We start from the raw sequence: 15,716 nt of genomic DNA, 5'->3' as shown, positions 1-15,716 counted from the left end.
AAGTCTGGAGATCGATATGGCCTCATCGATCGAAAAAGCGCTCGGCGGAGCTATATAGACTTCGTAGATTACAATGCTCTGCAGTTATCCGAGCAATCACGGGACACTGGCAGAAAGGCACTCACGCCTCTAGGCTGTCAATCCCTCACAATGAGTTCTGAGGAATTGTCGCGACGATGAAGAGGAGTAATCGGTCTCCCACTTCTTCTGTCATTGTCTCAGGGCCCCTTTCCTCACAGACATTTCGGACCTTTCCGAAATCAAACCTGGGACCTTGTCTAAATTCATCCAAGCCTCCGGATGGGACTGTCCTTAATTTGCAACAGCTTGCTCTCCACGGTTTTAGGCATTGAGAAGGGGCACACGCCCATGCGGCATTACAACGGACCTTGTTACAGTTCCAAACGAGCTTGGGGGGTTTTATCGCTCCTATCAATTCTTTCTTGTATTCCAGCGTTTTTATTCTAAAAACAATATTGGTAATTACTTTGATGATACAAATAATGTTCTTGTGGAGATAATATTTTGTATCCCCGACCAATTATTTCGAATTAAATAAAACTCGGCGCAGAAATAAAATTACGATATGTACTTTAATGCGTGACATCCAAATTGCAAGTGTGGCTTGCCTGCCCTTTACATTGCCGCTCCGATCGCTAAGCGCAGCTTAGCTCGGCAGACGTCGGAGGGCAGACGCAAAGCGGAGATAGCGAAGAGCGAGCTGGCAGAGAGCGTTTACCAGGGCAAGCAAGCGCAAAGCTTTAACAAACAAATGAGTGACATAGACATAAGTGATAAACAAAATAAGCAGCTGAGGGCCAAGAATTAGGTGCTATTTTGCAAGCAGCTAATCAGCTGGGTTCTGCTCCGAACAGTTTTATTAATCTTAATTAGTCTTGCCCCGAATTATATCATTCTTCTGTCAAAGAGTTTCTGAAATTATATATGTACATATTGTTTGTAGTGGGGCGGACGAAGCTCAATTCTCCAAACATCAAAATCGTTGATCCAGTGAACCTCCTAGCAGCCGTCGCGAGAAATGAAATGCTGCTGTGTTTCGTGGTATGTAGGTGTGTATTTGGTTCGCCCCTACGATCGCGCGAGAGCGAGCTGGGACCGGAGATAGTACAGTGCGCAGCAATTATCTTCTCCTGCCCTGAACACATATTTATTTCGATATACTTATGAAAATATTCATTATATTTACAAATTCACAAATTTAATATTTACCCTTTGTTTTCGGGCCAGACGCCGAAAAAATACCGTAAATTAAAGCATTGTTATTGCTACATTTAGACAATAGACTTATAAACAGAGTGCCCCGCTTGGCATCTCAAACACTTTGTTGCTGTTTGTTATTCGATATACCGACATTCGTGATATATTATTAATATAGAAAGTTAAAAAAAAATCGCATTTAACAAATATATATGTATAGGTATTTATGGAAATGTGAACCGAGGCCAAAAAATAAAAAGTCAATAAAAACACATAAAAACTCATCAACCAATTGGCGATAGAATCCTACATTAATACTCTTGTGAAAATAACAGCTTTTATCCCCGATCCCAAATCCGATTATTTTTTCAAATATGTTTACACCATGTTACAATTATATTGGTTTTTTCATGTTAGAAAAACTTGACGTGATGTAGCAAATCGGACCTTGGATTCGCCCGAAAATATATAGCGATATGTTACTTTGGACAGCCGGGAACGACACTTTTTTGTGGGGCTGTGTAATGGTCTGATATTTGGCAAGCAGCTAACATTACTCATTGTGATACCGCTTGGGATCATTCCCTTACTGCAAAAGTGAGATTTAATGTCAGCAATTGTCCCATCCAGATGCTTTTAGAAAGTTAACGTCCTTTCTGGGACATAGTGTAGACATCTCCGAGATGTCGGTTAGAAAGGCAGAACCTAAGTGTTGTAGCCTTCTTCTGCTGAGAGCTGGACAGCAGCAGAACAGGTGTTCCACGGTCTCCACCTCTTCCTCGTCTCTGTAGCTGCAGCAGAAATCATTATGTGGGGCACCCAGCCTGTTAGCGTGGGTGACTATTAGCCAATCTCCTGTGAGGGAACGTATTACTGCGCTGCACCTTTTCCTGCCTAGTTTGCAGAGCTCAGAGGTACGCTTCTTATCTATGGTCGGCCATGTTAGCCGATTTATGCGACAACGTGGCTAATTATCGTCTGTCAGTCGCTTGTATTGCTCCCTTATGATAAGCTTACAGGTGGCCATAGGCATACAAATATCCTCCTTATCTTGTAAAAGGGGGGTTGTAGTACCAGATCTGGCCAGCTCGTCCGCTATACAGTTGCCCTCAATGTCCCGGTGGCCCGGGACAAATCAGGCTGATAGCAAATTGCTGAGCCGTCTCGTGAAGAGATTTGCGACAGGTTGCTACGGTAGCCGAGTTCGAGGAGATCGCAATAAGTGATTTGATCGCAGCTTGGCTGTCACTATAGATGTTTAGCTGGGTTGAACCGGTAACCGTTTGAAGGCAGTACAGAGCCACCCAGATTGCTGTAACTTCCGCTGGGAAGACGCTACAGTGATCTGGAAGCCTGAGAGAGTGCCTTATGTTTAGATGTTCAGAGTAGATTCCTCCTCCGACCCTGGGCCTGTTTATGGGCCTGGGAGTCCGTCGAGCCATTCGTCTCTATGAGGGATGATAGTGTTAAAGGGAGTCTCTGTGTACTCCCCTGGAACTTGTTCTTGCTGGGACAATGTCTCTAAGACGTATTGCTGACATTTCTGCCTGCTCTTTTGCTGCAAGGTCAAGGCTCTGGAGGATTAACATGGCGTTTATCGCATCATTTGGTGTGGTGCGGAGAGCTCCACTGATGCAGAGGGCGACAGTTCGCTGAACGCTGATCCATCAAGGTTACCGGTCCCTCTCCTGGGAGGTGTGCCGGCTCGATGGTTGTGCAACCTGTGAAATGCGTGTCTAGTAGAATGTGTAGGGACTCCTCACTGGAGTTGGTCCACATACCATCATTCCTTTTAAGGTAGCATACCGAAGGGGGAGTTTTTGAGAGAAACTTCTGCAGTCTTGCGGCCTCCGAAGTTTCCTCGATTTAAGAGCAACATTTCTGACAGGAGGCTCTTATTGCCTTCCCAGATTCTTTTTTATATAATGCAAGACTGGTTTTGTAGTCTGTCCAGTGAGTATCCTCGTTGGCTCTTGCGGCTCTATTGAAGAGAGTCCTGCAGTTTTTACGTGGGATGTCTATTTTTTTTACCACTTTTTATACCCGATACTCAAAATGAGTATTGGGGTATATTAGATTTGTGGTAAAAGTGGATGTGTGTAACGTCCAGAAGGAATCGTTTCCGACCCCATAAAGTATATATATTCTTGATCAGCATCAATAGCCGAGTCGATTGAGCCCTGTCTGTCTGTCCGTCCGTCCGTCTGTCCGTCTGTCCGTCCCCTTCAGCGCCTAGTGCTCAAAGACTATAAGAGCTAGAGCAACGATGTTTTGGATCCAGACTTCTGTGATATGTCACTGCTACAAAAATATTTCAAAACTTCGCCCCGCCCACTTCCGCCCCCACAAAGGACGAAAATCTGTGGCATCCACAATTTTAAAGATATGAGAAAACCAAAAACTTAGAATTGTAGAGAATGACCATATCTTTAAGACTGCGGAATCTGAATTGGATCGTATTATTATTATAGCCAGCATCAAGCAAACAATTTCATTTTTTCTCGCCCTGTCTGTCTCTAACACACACGTAGCATAGGCGGCTTTGCTTAGAGTAAAACATTAGCGCCTAGATCTCAGAGACTACAAAAGCTAGAGCAACCAAATTTGGTATCCACACTCCTAATATATCGGACCGAGACGAGTTTGTTTCAAAATTTCGCCACACCCCCTTCCGCCCACGCAAAGGACGAAAATCTGGGGATATTCAAAAATCTCAGAAACTATTAAGGCTAGAGTAACCAAATTTGGTATCCGCACTCCTGTTAGATCTTACTATAAAACGTGTATCTTTAAATTTCGCCCCACCCCCTTCCGCCCACACAAAGGACGAAAATCTGTTGCATCCACAATATTGCACATTCGAGAAAACTAAAAACGCAGAATCATAGATAATGACCATATCTATCAGATTGCTGAATCTGGATCAGATCAGATCATTTTTATAGCCAATAGGAACAAATCAATTTGCAGTGGCTACGCAGCGCCCGACGTCACGCTCAGACTGATTTTCTGTCTCTCTCGCAAGCACTCTTTGTCGTGTCGCTTAATATTAGCGGCGTCTGCCGGAGGAGAGCCATACTGACTTAGTATCGGGTATAACCGAAGAGTTGCGGTGTCCGCAGCAACTCACAACGTTCCCCCTCGTTCTTCTTCTTTTTCCTCCTAGGTTTGTTACAGGGGCATGCTGCCGCGAAGGCCTTGTTGCATGCTTCTGTGAACCTGTTTACTAGACGATCTAGGTCGTCCTTTGTGTCCGGTCATGTTAGTGCTTTAGAGGGGAGTAAGTCCTCCAGGGCTGAGCTATATTTTTTTCCAGTTGGCTTTCCTGGGATTAATGTAGTCATTAGGTTTCGGACACTCGAGGGATAGTGTGATCTCGATGTACCTGTGGTCAGGGAAGGAGTGGTCATTAAGGACTTGTCAACTCTTGACTATTTCTAACAGCTTGTGAGACACTAAGGTGATGTCAATAACCTCCTGTCGATTTTTAAATATAATAGTGGGGTCGTTGCACCGATTACAAATAAGTTTGAGTCCAGGATGAAGCTGAAAAGTTACTCACCGTAACACACACTTACATTTGTGTCCGTGTTCCCCCATTGGGTGTGGTGAGCGTTGGCATCGCAACCTATTAGCAGGTCTCTGTCCTACCTTTCGCTGTCGCTGGCTAGGTTGCGAACAAGGTCGTTTGGGGGGATCATTTTCCTTATGGGTCATATGGGACGACATCAGCCTGAGATGAATCCCTTTTATCTCCAGGCTTGCCGCCATGTTGTCGCCATCGCTATAATTATGGAGCAGAAAGATATTTAGGTGCTTTCTTGCAAGTATGCAGGTACGGGTTTATCCTTTATTTTCTTTCGTCGTCCACAGACTTTGTTTCCTACCACCCAAGGCGTCCAAGCGGAGTATGAGGGCAGTCGATGCTGCTTTTCAGTGGGGAAGATTGATTTGAAGAATCCTTAGGACCATCGTCAAGACTCTCCACCACGGTTATATCAGCTCCGTCTCCAAAGAGAAGCCTTCTTGGTCCGGCGCTTTGGAGCGCTCTGCCATCATCCCAGGCGTCTCCTGCGAGCGCTGCCTATTAGATTGGGGAGCCACATTTTTCTGCTCTAAGGTGAGCTCCGGGAGCACAGTGAGTATTGCTTGGCTGCCTCTCCAAGGTGTCAGCTTTGGGTGTTGCCTTGCCACCCACTCCGTATTCGGGATGGGACCCCCCCAGGTTCGCACAGGCACCTTCCACCGTGCGGGTATTCCCTGCTGTACAGCTGGTAGGGCCAGGCCTTTGGGCCGATGCCTTCCCTGCCTGCTTGGGATTGCTCACAGTTGGGGTTTGGGGAGTGCCACACTCATTTTTTGTTTTTGTGATTTTTTTGTTTTGATTTTTATTATTGTACATCTTCTTCCAACGAGATGCAGAGAAGGGGAACGGTTAGGTCGGGCAGATATCCACGTTGCCCGGGTAAGGCATCATTAGAACAGGTGGCTGCCAAGTCCCTGATCCCTCCGTTAGCGACTGGGCTAGTTTCTATACCGGGCGGCCCCCAGACAGGCTGTCTCTCTGCACGGGTCGAGTAACACACCACCACTTAGATTGGGGGTTAGGATGTGGGTAGGTAGTGTGTAGGGATGGTCGTGTGTGAGCTACTTATTGACGCGGCACCACAAGCTCATCGTCCGTGTTGCTTCTTTGCGAACACCCGCTGGCTGTCCGGGACTGCCGTAAGGGATGCCCGCTTATTCGCAGCTGACCTACCGAGGTAGGCCGTTCGCTATCCGCAAACCGCGACCCGTCCGGTTGCCTCAGCTAAGCCCCCTTTGAGCCACCTCACGAGCCCATCAGGCCAGATATTTGGGGCTTTAAAATTGTTTAATAATTTTTGTTCAAGGATTATATTATTTTAAAAAACTTGTTAAAATCTGTTATTTTCACATAGCTTAAGTATCTGGCGCCTGATTGAATTCGCCTTTGGAATTCATAAAAGCTGATTGATTTAGCTATAAATCCTACCCAAACTGTAGCTTAACCGTGTCGTCCGGAAAATTCAATTCAAATTTTGACTTTAAAAACTCGGGAAAAGCCGAAATAAATTCATTCCGAGTGTTTTGTATTTGTTGTTTATGTATGTAAATAAATTAATCGTCGTTTAATGTGTCGTTTCTTAAAATTTAGGGATAAACGGTTAAGGCACAGCAAACAAAAAACAGATTTTAACTATAACCGGAAAAACAAATTAATAAACAATTTCAAAGAAACAAATCTATCCAAAAAATTCGGTTTGGTTCACAGCGTCGCAAAAAATTTCAATTTTGTTGAGTATTGTAAGCGGCGAGGCTCTATTCCGAACACCTTTTTTTAAATAAATTGACTGCTTTCGTGTATTCTGTGCCGTTTCGCATTTTACTAGATTAAGCCAAAGTGTACTTATATTTTACGTACGTTCGCGACCACATGCTTATTAAAAATCTTTAATGAACTATGATTTGATAATTGAACTGTAAAATGTATGTTCAGTGGGTTCCGATCGGTATTTAACGTTAATATGCGGCACTAGGAGGTTTAGTTAAACGGCTCACCTTAGCCTGTTATCCATAGATCAAAAATATACCTTAAACGACGGCTAATTAATGTACATACCAAAGAACAAAAAGATAACGACGGGGGAACGTTGTGAGTTGCTGCGGAGACCGCAACTCTACATTTATACCCGATACTTAGTCGTATAGCTCTCCTCCGACAGACGCCGCTAATATTAAGCGACACGACAAAGAGTGCGTACGAGAGAGACAGAAAATCAGTCTGAGCGTGACGTCGGGCGCTGCGTAGCCACTGCAAATTGATTTGTTCCTTTTGGCTATAAAAATAATTCAGCAACCGGATAGATATGGTTATTCTCTATGATTGTGCGTTTTTAGTTTTCTCGAATCTGCAATATTGTGGATGCAACAGATTTTCGCTTTCTAGTGAGATCTAACAGGAGTGCGGATACCAAATTTGGTTGCTCTAGCTTTAATAGTTTCTGAGATTTGTGGATGCCCCAGATTTGCGTCCTTTGCGGTGGCGGAAGGGAGTGTGGCGAAATTTTGACACGAGCCGGTCAAGGTCCGATATCACAGGAGTGTGGATACCAAATTTGGTTGATCTAGCTCTTATAGGTTCTGAGATCCTTGAACTCACGTTTTGAAATTGGCAAAACCGACCATGAAACCTGTGTGTTAGACAGAGACAGAGCGAGAAAGAATGAAATTGTTTTCTTGATTCTGGTTATAATAATTATACGATCTGTTTCAGATTTTGCATTTTAAATGTCTAAAAAAGTCATCTTCTACGATTCTGCGTTTTCTGTTTTCTCGTATCTTTGAAATTGTGGATGCCACAGATTTTCGCCCTTTGTAGGGGCGGAAGTGAGCGGTGCAAGGTTTTGAAATATTCTTGTAACAGTTACATTCCACAGAAGTCTGGATATGAACTAGCACTAGGCGCTAATAGGGACGGACAGACGGACGGACGGACAGACGGACAGACAGACAGGGCTCAATGGACTCGGCTATTGATGCTGATCAAGAATATATATACTTTATGGAGTCGGTCTACTCTTACATACATAGTGACCGTTGGTATCCAGTAAACACAAAATTGTCACGTTCAAAAGAAAATACACTGGTCTGTGATTTTTTCATTTCCGTGGTACTGTTTTTTTTTCTATTGCAAAAGTCGATTTTTTGTTACATTGAATTCCTCATATATTTTAGTTTGTAAATATATTTGTTGTTAATTTACATATGGAATATTTATATATAACCTATAAGTGTATGTATACATATTCGACAATTTTACACCTTAACCAATTAACTTTAAAAATAATCCATTGTTTATTGCAAGTATAGTATTAAATTATAAAATTCCAGAAAGTGCTGTATCGTGTTCAGTTGGATGTTCACATTGACGTCTGAGCCTGGCTTGATTCAACGGAGCACCTAAAAAAATTTGTATTTTGTATTTAATAATTAATTTTAGTATAACAATTTAAATTAAATAGAAAAATATCAAAAATATATCAATAGCACAGTGGGACAAAATTAACAATATTTGGTTATAGGCCTGTTTAAATACCCCCGCGTTTTGAGGGTTTTCTGAACTTTCATAATTTTCCCTCGCCATCTATTTCACCGACATCCGAAAACAAAGACGATTTAAAAATATAGATTGTTTGTTTATAACCAAATTTTATTATTATGGGAATATTAACGGGCCATTGCCTGGCTGCGGCGCATGCAACAAAGCAACAAACAGAGACAGTTGTAGGAAATGTGACGAACCTGGGGCAACCGAAACCCTGGAACATCTCATCTGCAACTGTCCTGCTCTCTTAACGGCAAGGTGGAAGTACCTGGGCGCGCCAGTGCTGGCATCACTGGAAGATGCCTCCAAGAGGACGCCACAGCAGCTACTGGCCTATGCGAAAAATACCTCGATCCTCGATCCCCTAAACACGTCTGAGAGGCTAGAGCTACAAGGAGACAAGCGGCACAGAGACGACAATCTGAGTGCGTTCGTTCCAAAGGAAGCAGAAGCGACAAAACGACGGCAGCAAACAGCAAGAATCAAAGAACATTGATTGTTGTTGTGTTGCACTGCGTCGGACGGAGACTACAACTACAAGAAGTACATAGAATGTTGCAAAAGCGCCAGCAGAAAAAAGGAGAGTCGTTGCATGAGTTTTTGTATGCGTTAATGGAGATAGCCAAGCCAATTAAACTAGATGATGAGAGTTTAATCGAATATTTTGTGGATGGTATACCAGACGCAAGGGCAAGTAAGGCAATGCTGTACCAAGCTAGAAACTTAAAGGAGCTTAAATTTCAGATCGATGTTTACCAGAAAGCTAGAGGCGGATCCAAGCCGATGAGTAAGAATTGGCCGCTGAGTAATAAAAGTGAGAGTTCGGTGAAAGGGTCGATGGCAGAGAATTTTAGGATGTTTTAAGTGTGGAGACAAATCGCATTTGAGGAAAGATTGTCCCAAAAATGATTTTTCTTGTTTCAAATGTGGCCAACCAGGAAACCGTGCTGCAAGCTGTAATGTCAAGGTCGAAACCAGACAAGAAAAGAGATCGAATACGAACATTATTCGAGATAAGGAAGTCGTTGATAAGCCGTCAGGTATTTTCACTCCATCAGGTTTGGAATTAAAGGATATTAAGTACGCGAATTTGGTATTCCAAGGTTTGATTGATACTGGAGCAGATTTGTGTTTAATTCGCAGGAGGGTATTTTTGAAATTTGGAAATCTTGAACTGATCGGCCAGGAGAAATGTTTAACAGGTATTGGAGACAGTCAAGTTGTAACTTTTGGTAGCTTTTCGATACCAGTGAAAATCGATGAGATTGAAATGGAGGTAGAATTTCATGTCATTCCAGACGAGGATATTGGTTTTGAAGCCATTTTAGGAAGGACTATTCTGGATCATGTTGACATGCAAGTTTCTAAGACAGGAACAAGATTTGTTCGTAGAGTTTGTGGCGAGGATAAAGTTAAGAAACTTGATCAGGTAGCATCGTCCTCATGCGTGGAATTGTTTAATGAATATAAAGGCATTTGCATGTAAAGTATTGACGAAGTTGAGAAGGAGTTTTCAATTGATGTTGGTCATCTCAGTGAAGCACATGCTAGAGAGGTTAGGGGTATGGTAGGAAAGTACCAACCTCAGAGAAATGTAGATGCGCCGATAAAAATGAAAATTGTATTAGTGGATGAGATACCAGTTTTCCAGCATCCGAGACGATTACCGTTGTGTGAACAGGAAATCGTGGACAAGCAAGTGGAAGAGTGGCTGGCTCAGAAGATTATAAAGCCAAGTACATCGGAGTATGCATCACCAGTAGTGTTGGTACCCAAAAAGAACGGTAGCAAGAGACTATGCTGTGATTACCGAAAGCTGAATGAGAAAATAGTTCGCGATAACTTTCCAATGTCACATATGGATACAGTGTTGGAGAAACTGCAGGGTGCAAAGTATTTAACCACGTTGTATTTAACGAATGGTTTTTTCCATGTGCCTGTAGAAGTCGAGTCTCAAAAATATACGTCTTTTGTGACTCAGAATGGTCAGTTCGAATTTTTATATGTACCATTTGGAATTTCAAATTCTCCAGCGGTGTTTACCAGATTTATAATGGCTGTGTTGAGAGATTTGGTAAAGAATAATGAAGCAGCAGTCTATATGGATGACGTTATTATTTGTAGTCAAGATGTAGAAGAGAGTTTGTTAAAGTTGAGAAAAGTACTGAAGATAGCGGAAATGAATGGGCTACGTATAAATTGGAGAAAGTGTCAGCTGTTACGACAAAAGGGTAATTTTCTGGGGTATATAATAGCAAAGAATACGATAAGACCAAGTGATGAGAAGACGAGGGCAGTCGAAAAGTTCCCAGTGCCAGTTGATAAAAAAGCAGTGCAGCGTTTCATAGGATTGACTTCTTATTTCCGAAAGTTTATTGAGGGTTATGCTGTTATTGCAAAACCATTGACAGATCTGCTGCGGAAGGATGTTAAATTTGAATTTAAGGAGATACATCAGGTTGCGTTTGAACAACTAAAGGTAGCATTGATTAGTAGACCTGTTTTAGAAATGTACAACCCGAAGTTGGAGACAGAAATCCATACTGATGCATCAAAATGGGGGTATGGAGCCGTGTTAAACGCAAAAGAGTTTGGAAGACAGCCAATTCCATCCAGTTCAATATATGAGCCGTAGGACTAAGCCATGTGAAGAGAAATATCCTGCTTATGACCTTGAGGTTCTGGCAATTATCGAAGCTTTAGCGAAATGGCGTGTATACGTTTTGGGTATAAAGTTCAAAATTGTCACAGATTGTAATGCATTTACAATGACGATCAAAAAGAAAGACGTTCCTTTGAGAGTAGCACGTTGGGCCATGTACCTACAAGATTTTAATTATGTTATAGAACATCGCTCAGGAACGAAGATGAGGCACGTTGACGCGTTGAGTCGTGTATCTTGTTTTATGGTGACCGAAAGTATAGCTCATCGTTTGAAAGAAGCTCAGCTAACCGACGATTGGGTTAAGGCCGTTAAAAGTATTGTGGAGGACAAGGAATATGAGGATTATTATATTCAGAATCAGATTTTGTTTAAGGATCCGGATAAGGAGCTTATCGTAGTACCAGCTCAGTTGGAAAATGAGATTATTACAATAGCACATAAGCAAGGACATTTTTCAGTTAAAAAGACACAAGATATCATTGAAAAGTCGTATTATATTCCGAAGTTAAAAGACAAAGTATGGCGCGTAATAAATAGTTGTGTCGAGTGTATCATTGTCAATGAAAAGACAGGAAAACGTGAGGGTTATTTGCAACCAATAGACAAGGGTGATAGGCCGTTACAAACGTATCACATTGATCACGTTGGACCAATGGAAATGACTAAAAAACAGTACAATTATATACTGGGTGTCGTTAATGGATTTTCTAAGTTTGTTTGGTTATATTATACACGTAGTACAGGCGTTGAAGAGGTCGTTAAGTGTTTGGAAATTCAGGGGACTAGTTTTGGTAATCCGAACAGAATAGTGACGGATAGGGGTGCAGCGTTTATGTCCAATTTGTTTCGTGAATATTGTGAGAGAGAGAAAATACAGCATTTAATGATTGCCACAGGCGTTCCACGTGGGAATGGTCAAGTCGAAAGAATGCACAAGATAGTGGTGCCTATGTTGTCGAAATTGTGTCAGGGTAATTCCGGTAGTTGGTATAAGCATCTAGGAAAAGTACAGCAAATGATCAACAGTGTTGAGCCGCGAAGTACCAAGGTAACACATTTCAAGATATTGACTGGGCTAGACATGCGTATAGGAATGGATCCAAAAATAAAAGAAATATTGGAAGAATCACTTATCGAAGAGTTGAAAAAGGACCGCGAAAAAATTAGAAAGGAAGTAGTTGAAAACATTGCACGGTTACAGCAGGAAAACAAGAAGAGTTTTGACTTAAAAAGGAAACTAGATAGACAGTATGAGGTTAATGAGCTAGTAGCTATCAAGCGTACTCAGTATGGTACTGGATTAAAGCTAAAAGGAAAGTATCTAGGGCCGTATAAGGTGGTTAGGGTAAAGAATCATGGAAGGTACGAAGTCGAGAAGATTGGGGATACTGTAAGACCCTATAAGACCTCTACAGTTTCAGAACATATGAAACCGTGGCTAGACCCATCCGAGGCGAATGGTCCGTCAGGACAGCCGAATGTAGGAAACGAAGGAAAGAGAGAGACACGAAGCGGTCGTGTTTTCGTCGTGTCGTCGGGATAGAGCAGTAATCGGCTCTGAGAGAGCCGATAGCAAGAGAGAGAGATCAGTCAGTTGTCATTTCAGCCACGCATCAGACGTACACGCATATAATTAGTCACAAACATACTTGTAAAACTTGGAGCTGTTATAATTTTAAGTCCAACATACTTATCAAATAAATGTTACTCGTTGCCATCAAGCAACTTAAACTACTACATGTATGGCCCCTCTGAGGGCCGTCCGGGTCAACCTAACCTAACCTAACCTAACATCGGTAAGCAGGAACAGAACCGTCGTACTCGTACGAAAAGGAATTCATGCTTACCTTATGTCTCATTACAGCACGGATGACCTGACGGTTGTGATGCTGGAAAGTGAGGAAAAGCGCCTTCTGGTGGCTTCCTGCACCAGAAACCATCAACTCGTCATCCGGACGGACGTTAATGCCCACCACAATGTGTGGGGAAGCCCCGATATCAATGACAGAGGTGAGTCACTCTTAGACTTTATACTAGCAACTAATCTATACATAGCAAACGTTGTGGAGGAGCACACCTTCGTAGGTCCTACCTTATCCAACGTGCTATACCTAACACTTGCGACGGGAAACAGTACTCTGGTATCTAGTTGGAGAGTCCTTGAGAGACCCTCCTTTTCAGATTATAAGGACATTCAGTTTAAGTGCGAATTCAAACACTCTTCGAAGATAACAGTCTATAGAAACCCCCGGAATACAAACTGGGAAATGTTTAAAAAGACAGTTACGTCGAAGCTCGCGAATCCGGGCGCAGTGAAATCCGCGGAGGATATAGAGAAGTCCCTAGAGCACCGAGGTGGCTGATGCCAAAGAGCACCAGGACCTAATAACCGAGGAACAACACCCCCCAACAGATCTGTTAACCACTAAGCGAATCCACTGGGCAATAGACTCCAATGCGGGCACAAAAGCACCAGGACTAGACGGGGTATTCCCAGCCATGATGCAGGTGACCAAAGAGGTGATGGCTCCATGGGTGACCCCATTGCTTTCCGCAATATTCACAGCATGTCTAAGTACGGGCTATATCCCTGTCTAATGGAGAACCCCGAGAGTTGTCTTCCTCCCAAAGTCAGGAAAGTGCTGCCATGCGAGTCCCAAGGCCTATAGACCGATAAGCCTTACCTCCTTTATAATAAAAAAACTAGAAAAACTGCTGGACTTACACATCAGGAATGAGGTAGGAGGACTCATGTCAACCAACCAGCATGCCTATACCAAAGGGAAATCGGTGGAGACTGCACTACACTCGGTAGTAGCTACCATTGAGAAAGCGCTTCACAATAAAAAGTATGCACTGGGAGTATTCGTGGACATCTCCGGAGCATTTAACAACGTGGCTACGAAAGACTAGTAGACTGGTAGCGACTAATACACACCCAGCAAACAACCTGTGGATAAGGAACCTCCTAGGTTGCAGACGGGTGCAATCAGAGTAGGGCACCGCACCTGGGCACAGTACTGGATAGTAAACTGGCATGGAAACCCAATATATTGGAAAGGGTGAATAAGGCCACCATTGCGCTTTATGCATCCAAGAAGATGCTCAGCAGCACATGGGGCCTGTCTCCGGCTCTGATGCATTGGATTTACATCTCGGTGGTGCGACCAACTCTGCTGTATGGAGTCTTAGTGTGGTGGCAAGCTACTGGAAAGCAAACGTGTCATAAGCTTATGGAAAGGACTCAGCGACATGCTCTGCTCTGTATTACAGGGGCGCAGAGGTTAACCCCAACAAAAGCACTCGAAACCCTACTTGGAATCGAACCCCTAGACATCCACGCCCGCCTGACTGCAGGAAAGGCAGTACAACGCCTCATCGTTTCAGGAAATATGTCGCCACAAGAATACGGGCATAGTTCAATTGGAAGGGAAATGACCAGATCAACTGATTACATGACCCCCAAACATGCCTCGACGTAAAAACAACCGCATCTTTGGGACCTGAAGACTGGAAAATCGGAAGAGACCAAACTGAGCACCTCAATATATATACGGACGGCTCCAAGATGGACGGAGGAGTAGGAGCGGTCCTATACTGTACAGACCCTGAGATAAGGCTGTCATATCAGCTACCGGACCAATGCAGCATATTCCAGGTAGAGGTTTTTGACATCAGAAATGCAGCAGAGGTCGCTCTTCTCACTGAAAGAGCGCACGATGCGGTCAACCTATTCGTCGACAGCCAAGCGGCGATAAGATCCATAGCTTCGTCCGCGTTCAGTTCCAGAAGTGTCTTGGCGAGGAGGGAGGCACTAGATACCCTAAGCACGAAAAAGTCAGTGCGGATCTATTGGGTTCCCAGCCACCAGGGCATCGAAGGAAACCAGACGGCGGACGTACTAGCTAAGGAAGGCGTCGGGCTCTCGAATACGAGAACCCAGAACGTGCCTGTCTCCCTTAGAACGCTGCAAAGCGATCTAGAAAAGCAGGCCAGATCACAAACCGAATGCAGGTGGAGGAGCACCACCACCTGCAGAACCGCGAAAATCATGTGCAAGGACCACAATGAGAAACTCAGCCATTACCTACTGCACCTACCACGAAGGACTGCAGATTGTTAGTGGGAATATTAACGGGCCATTGTCGGGCTGCGGCGCATGCAACAAAGCTAGGCATCACCAAAAGAGATAGTTGTAGGAAATGTGATGAACCTGGGGCAACCGAAACCCTGGAACATCTCATCTGCAACTCTCTTAAGGGCAAGGAGGAAAAACCTGGGCGCGCCAGTGCTGGAATCACCGGAAGATGCCTCCAAGAGGACGCCACAGCAACTAGCCTATGCGAAAAATACCTCGATTCTCGAGGACTTTAAAATCCCCTAAACACTGCCGCTAATTCATACCCCCTATTCGGACAACTAAGGGACATATTGGCCTATGTGGGGCCCCGCTGAGGGCCCTGCGGGTCAACCTAACCTAACCTAACTACTATTGTGGCGTTTAACTTATCTTTTTTTTCTGAACCTTTCTAAATATAAACATGACATTTTACCGTCGTGCTCCACATTTTGACTCATATGCTCTAGAAAGTCATGTCCTCGAGCGAATTTCGGTCTTATTTGATCATAATATGTGTTTTAACAGTCATATAGCTGCAACAGTAAATAAAGTTAAGGGTGTTTTAGCGTTCATCAAGCGTTGGTCCA

At 43.5% G+C, this 15,716-nt stretch overlaps 1 protein-coding gene across 5 annotated transcripts in view; it reads right to left on the bottom strand.

Moving 5' to 3' along the window:
* Positions 1-7,968: 7,968 nt before the first annotated feature.
* LOC117188775 (NPC intracellular cholesterol transporter 1) overlaps positions 7,969-15,716 on the bottom strand; it is a 250,321-nt gene continuing 242,573 nt past the window's right edge. For all 5 annotated transcript variants that reach the window (XM_033393141.1, XM_033393139.1, XM_033393143.1 and 2 more), the window contains exon 12: positions 7,969-8,199. In XM_033393141.1, coding sequence (XP_033249032.1) covers positions 8,117-8,199 — 83 coding nt within the window. In that variant the 3' untranslated portion in view covers positions 7,969-8,116. The remainder of the gene's footprint in view (positions 8,200-15,716) is intronic.

The sequence above is a fragment of the Drosophila miranda genome, chromosome 4, assembly GCF_003369915.1.
Source record: "Drosophila miranda strain MSH22 chromosome 4, D.miranda_PacBio2.1, whole genome shotgun sequence".
Taxonomy (NCBI): domain Eukaryota; kingdom Metazoa; phylum Arthropoda; class Insecta; order Diptera; family Drosophilidae; genus Drosophila; species Drosophila miranda.
The sequence above is the reverse complement of the archived record's forward strand: the minus strand, read 5'-3'. Positions and strand labels throughout refer to the sequence as shown.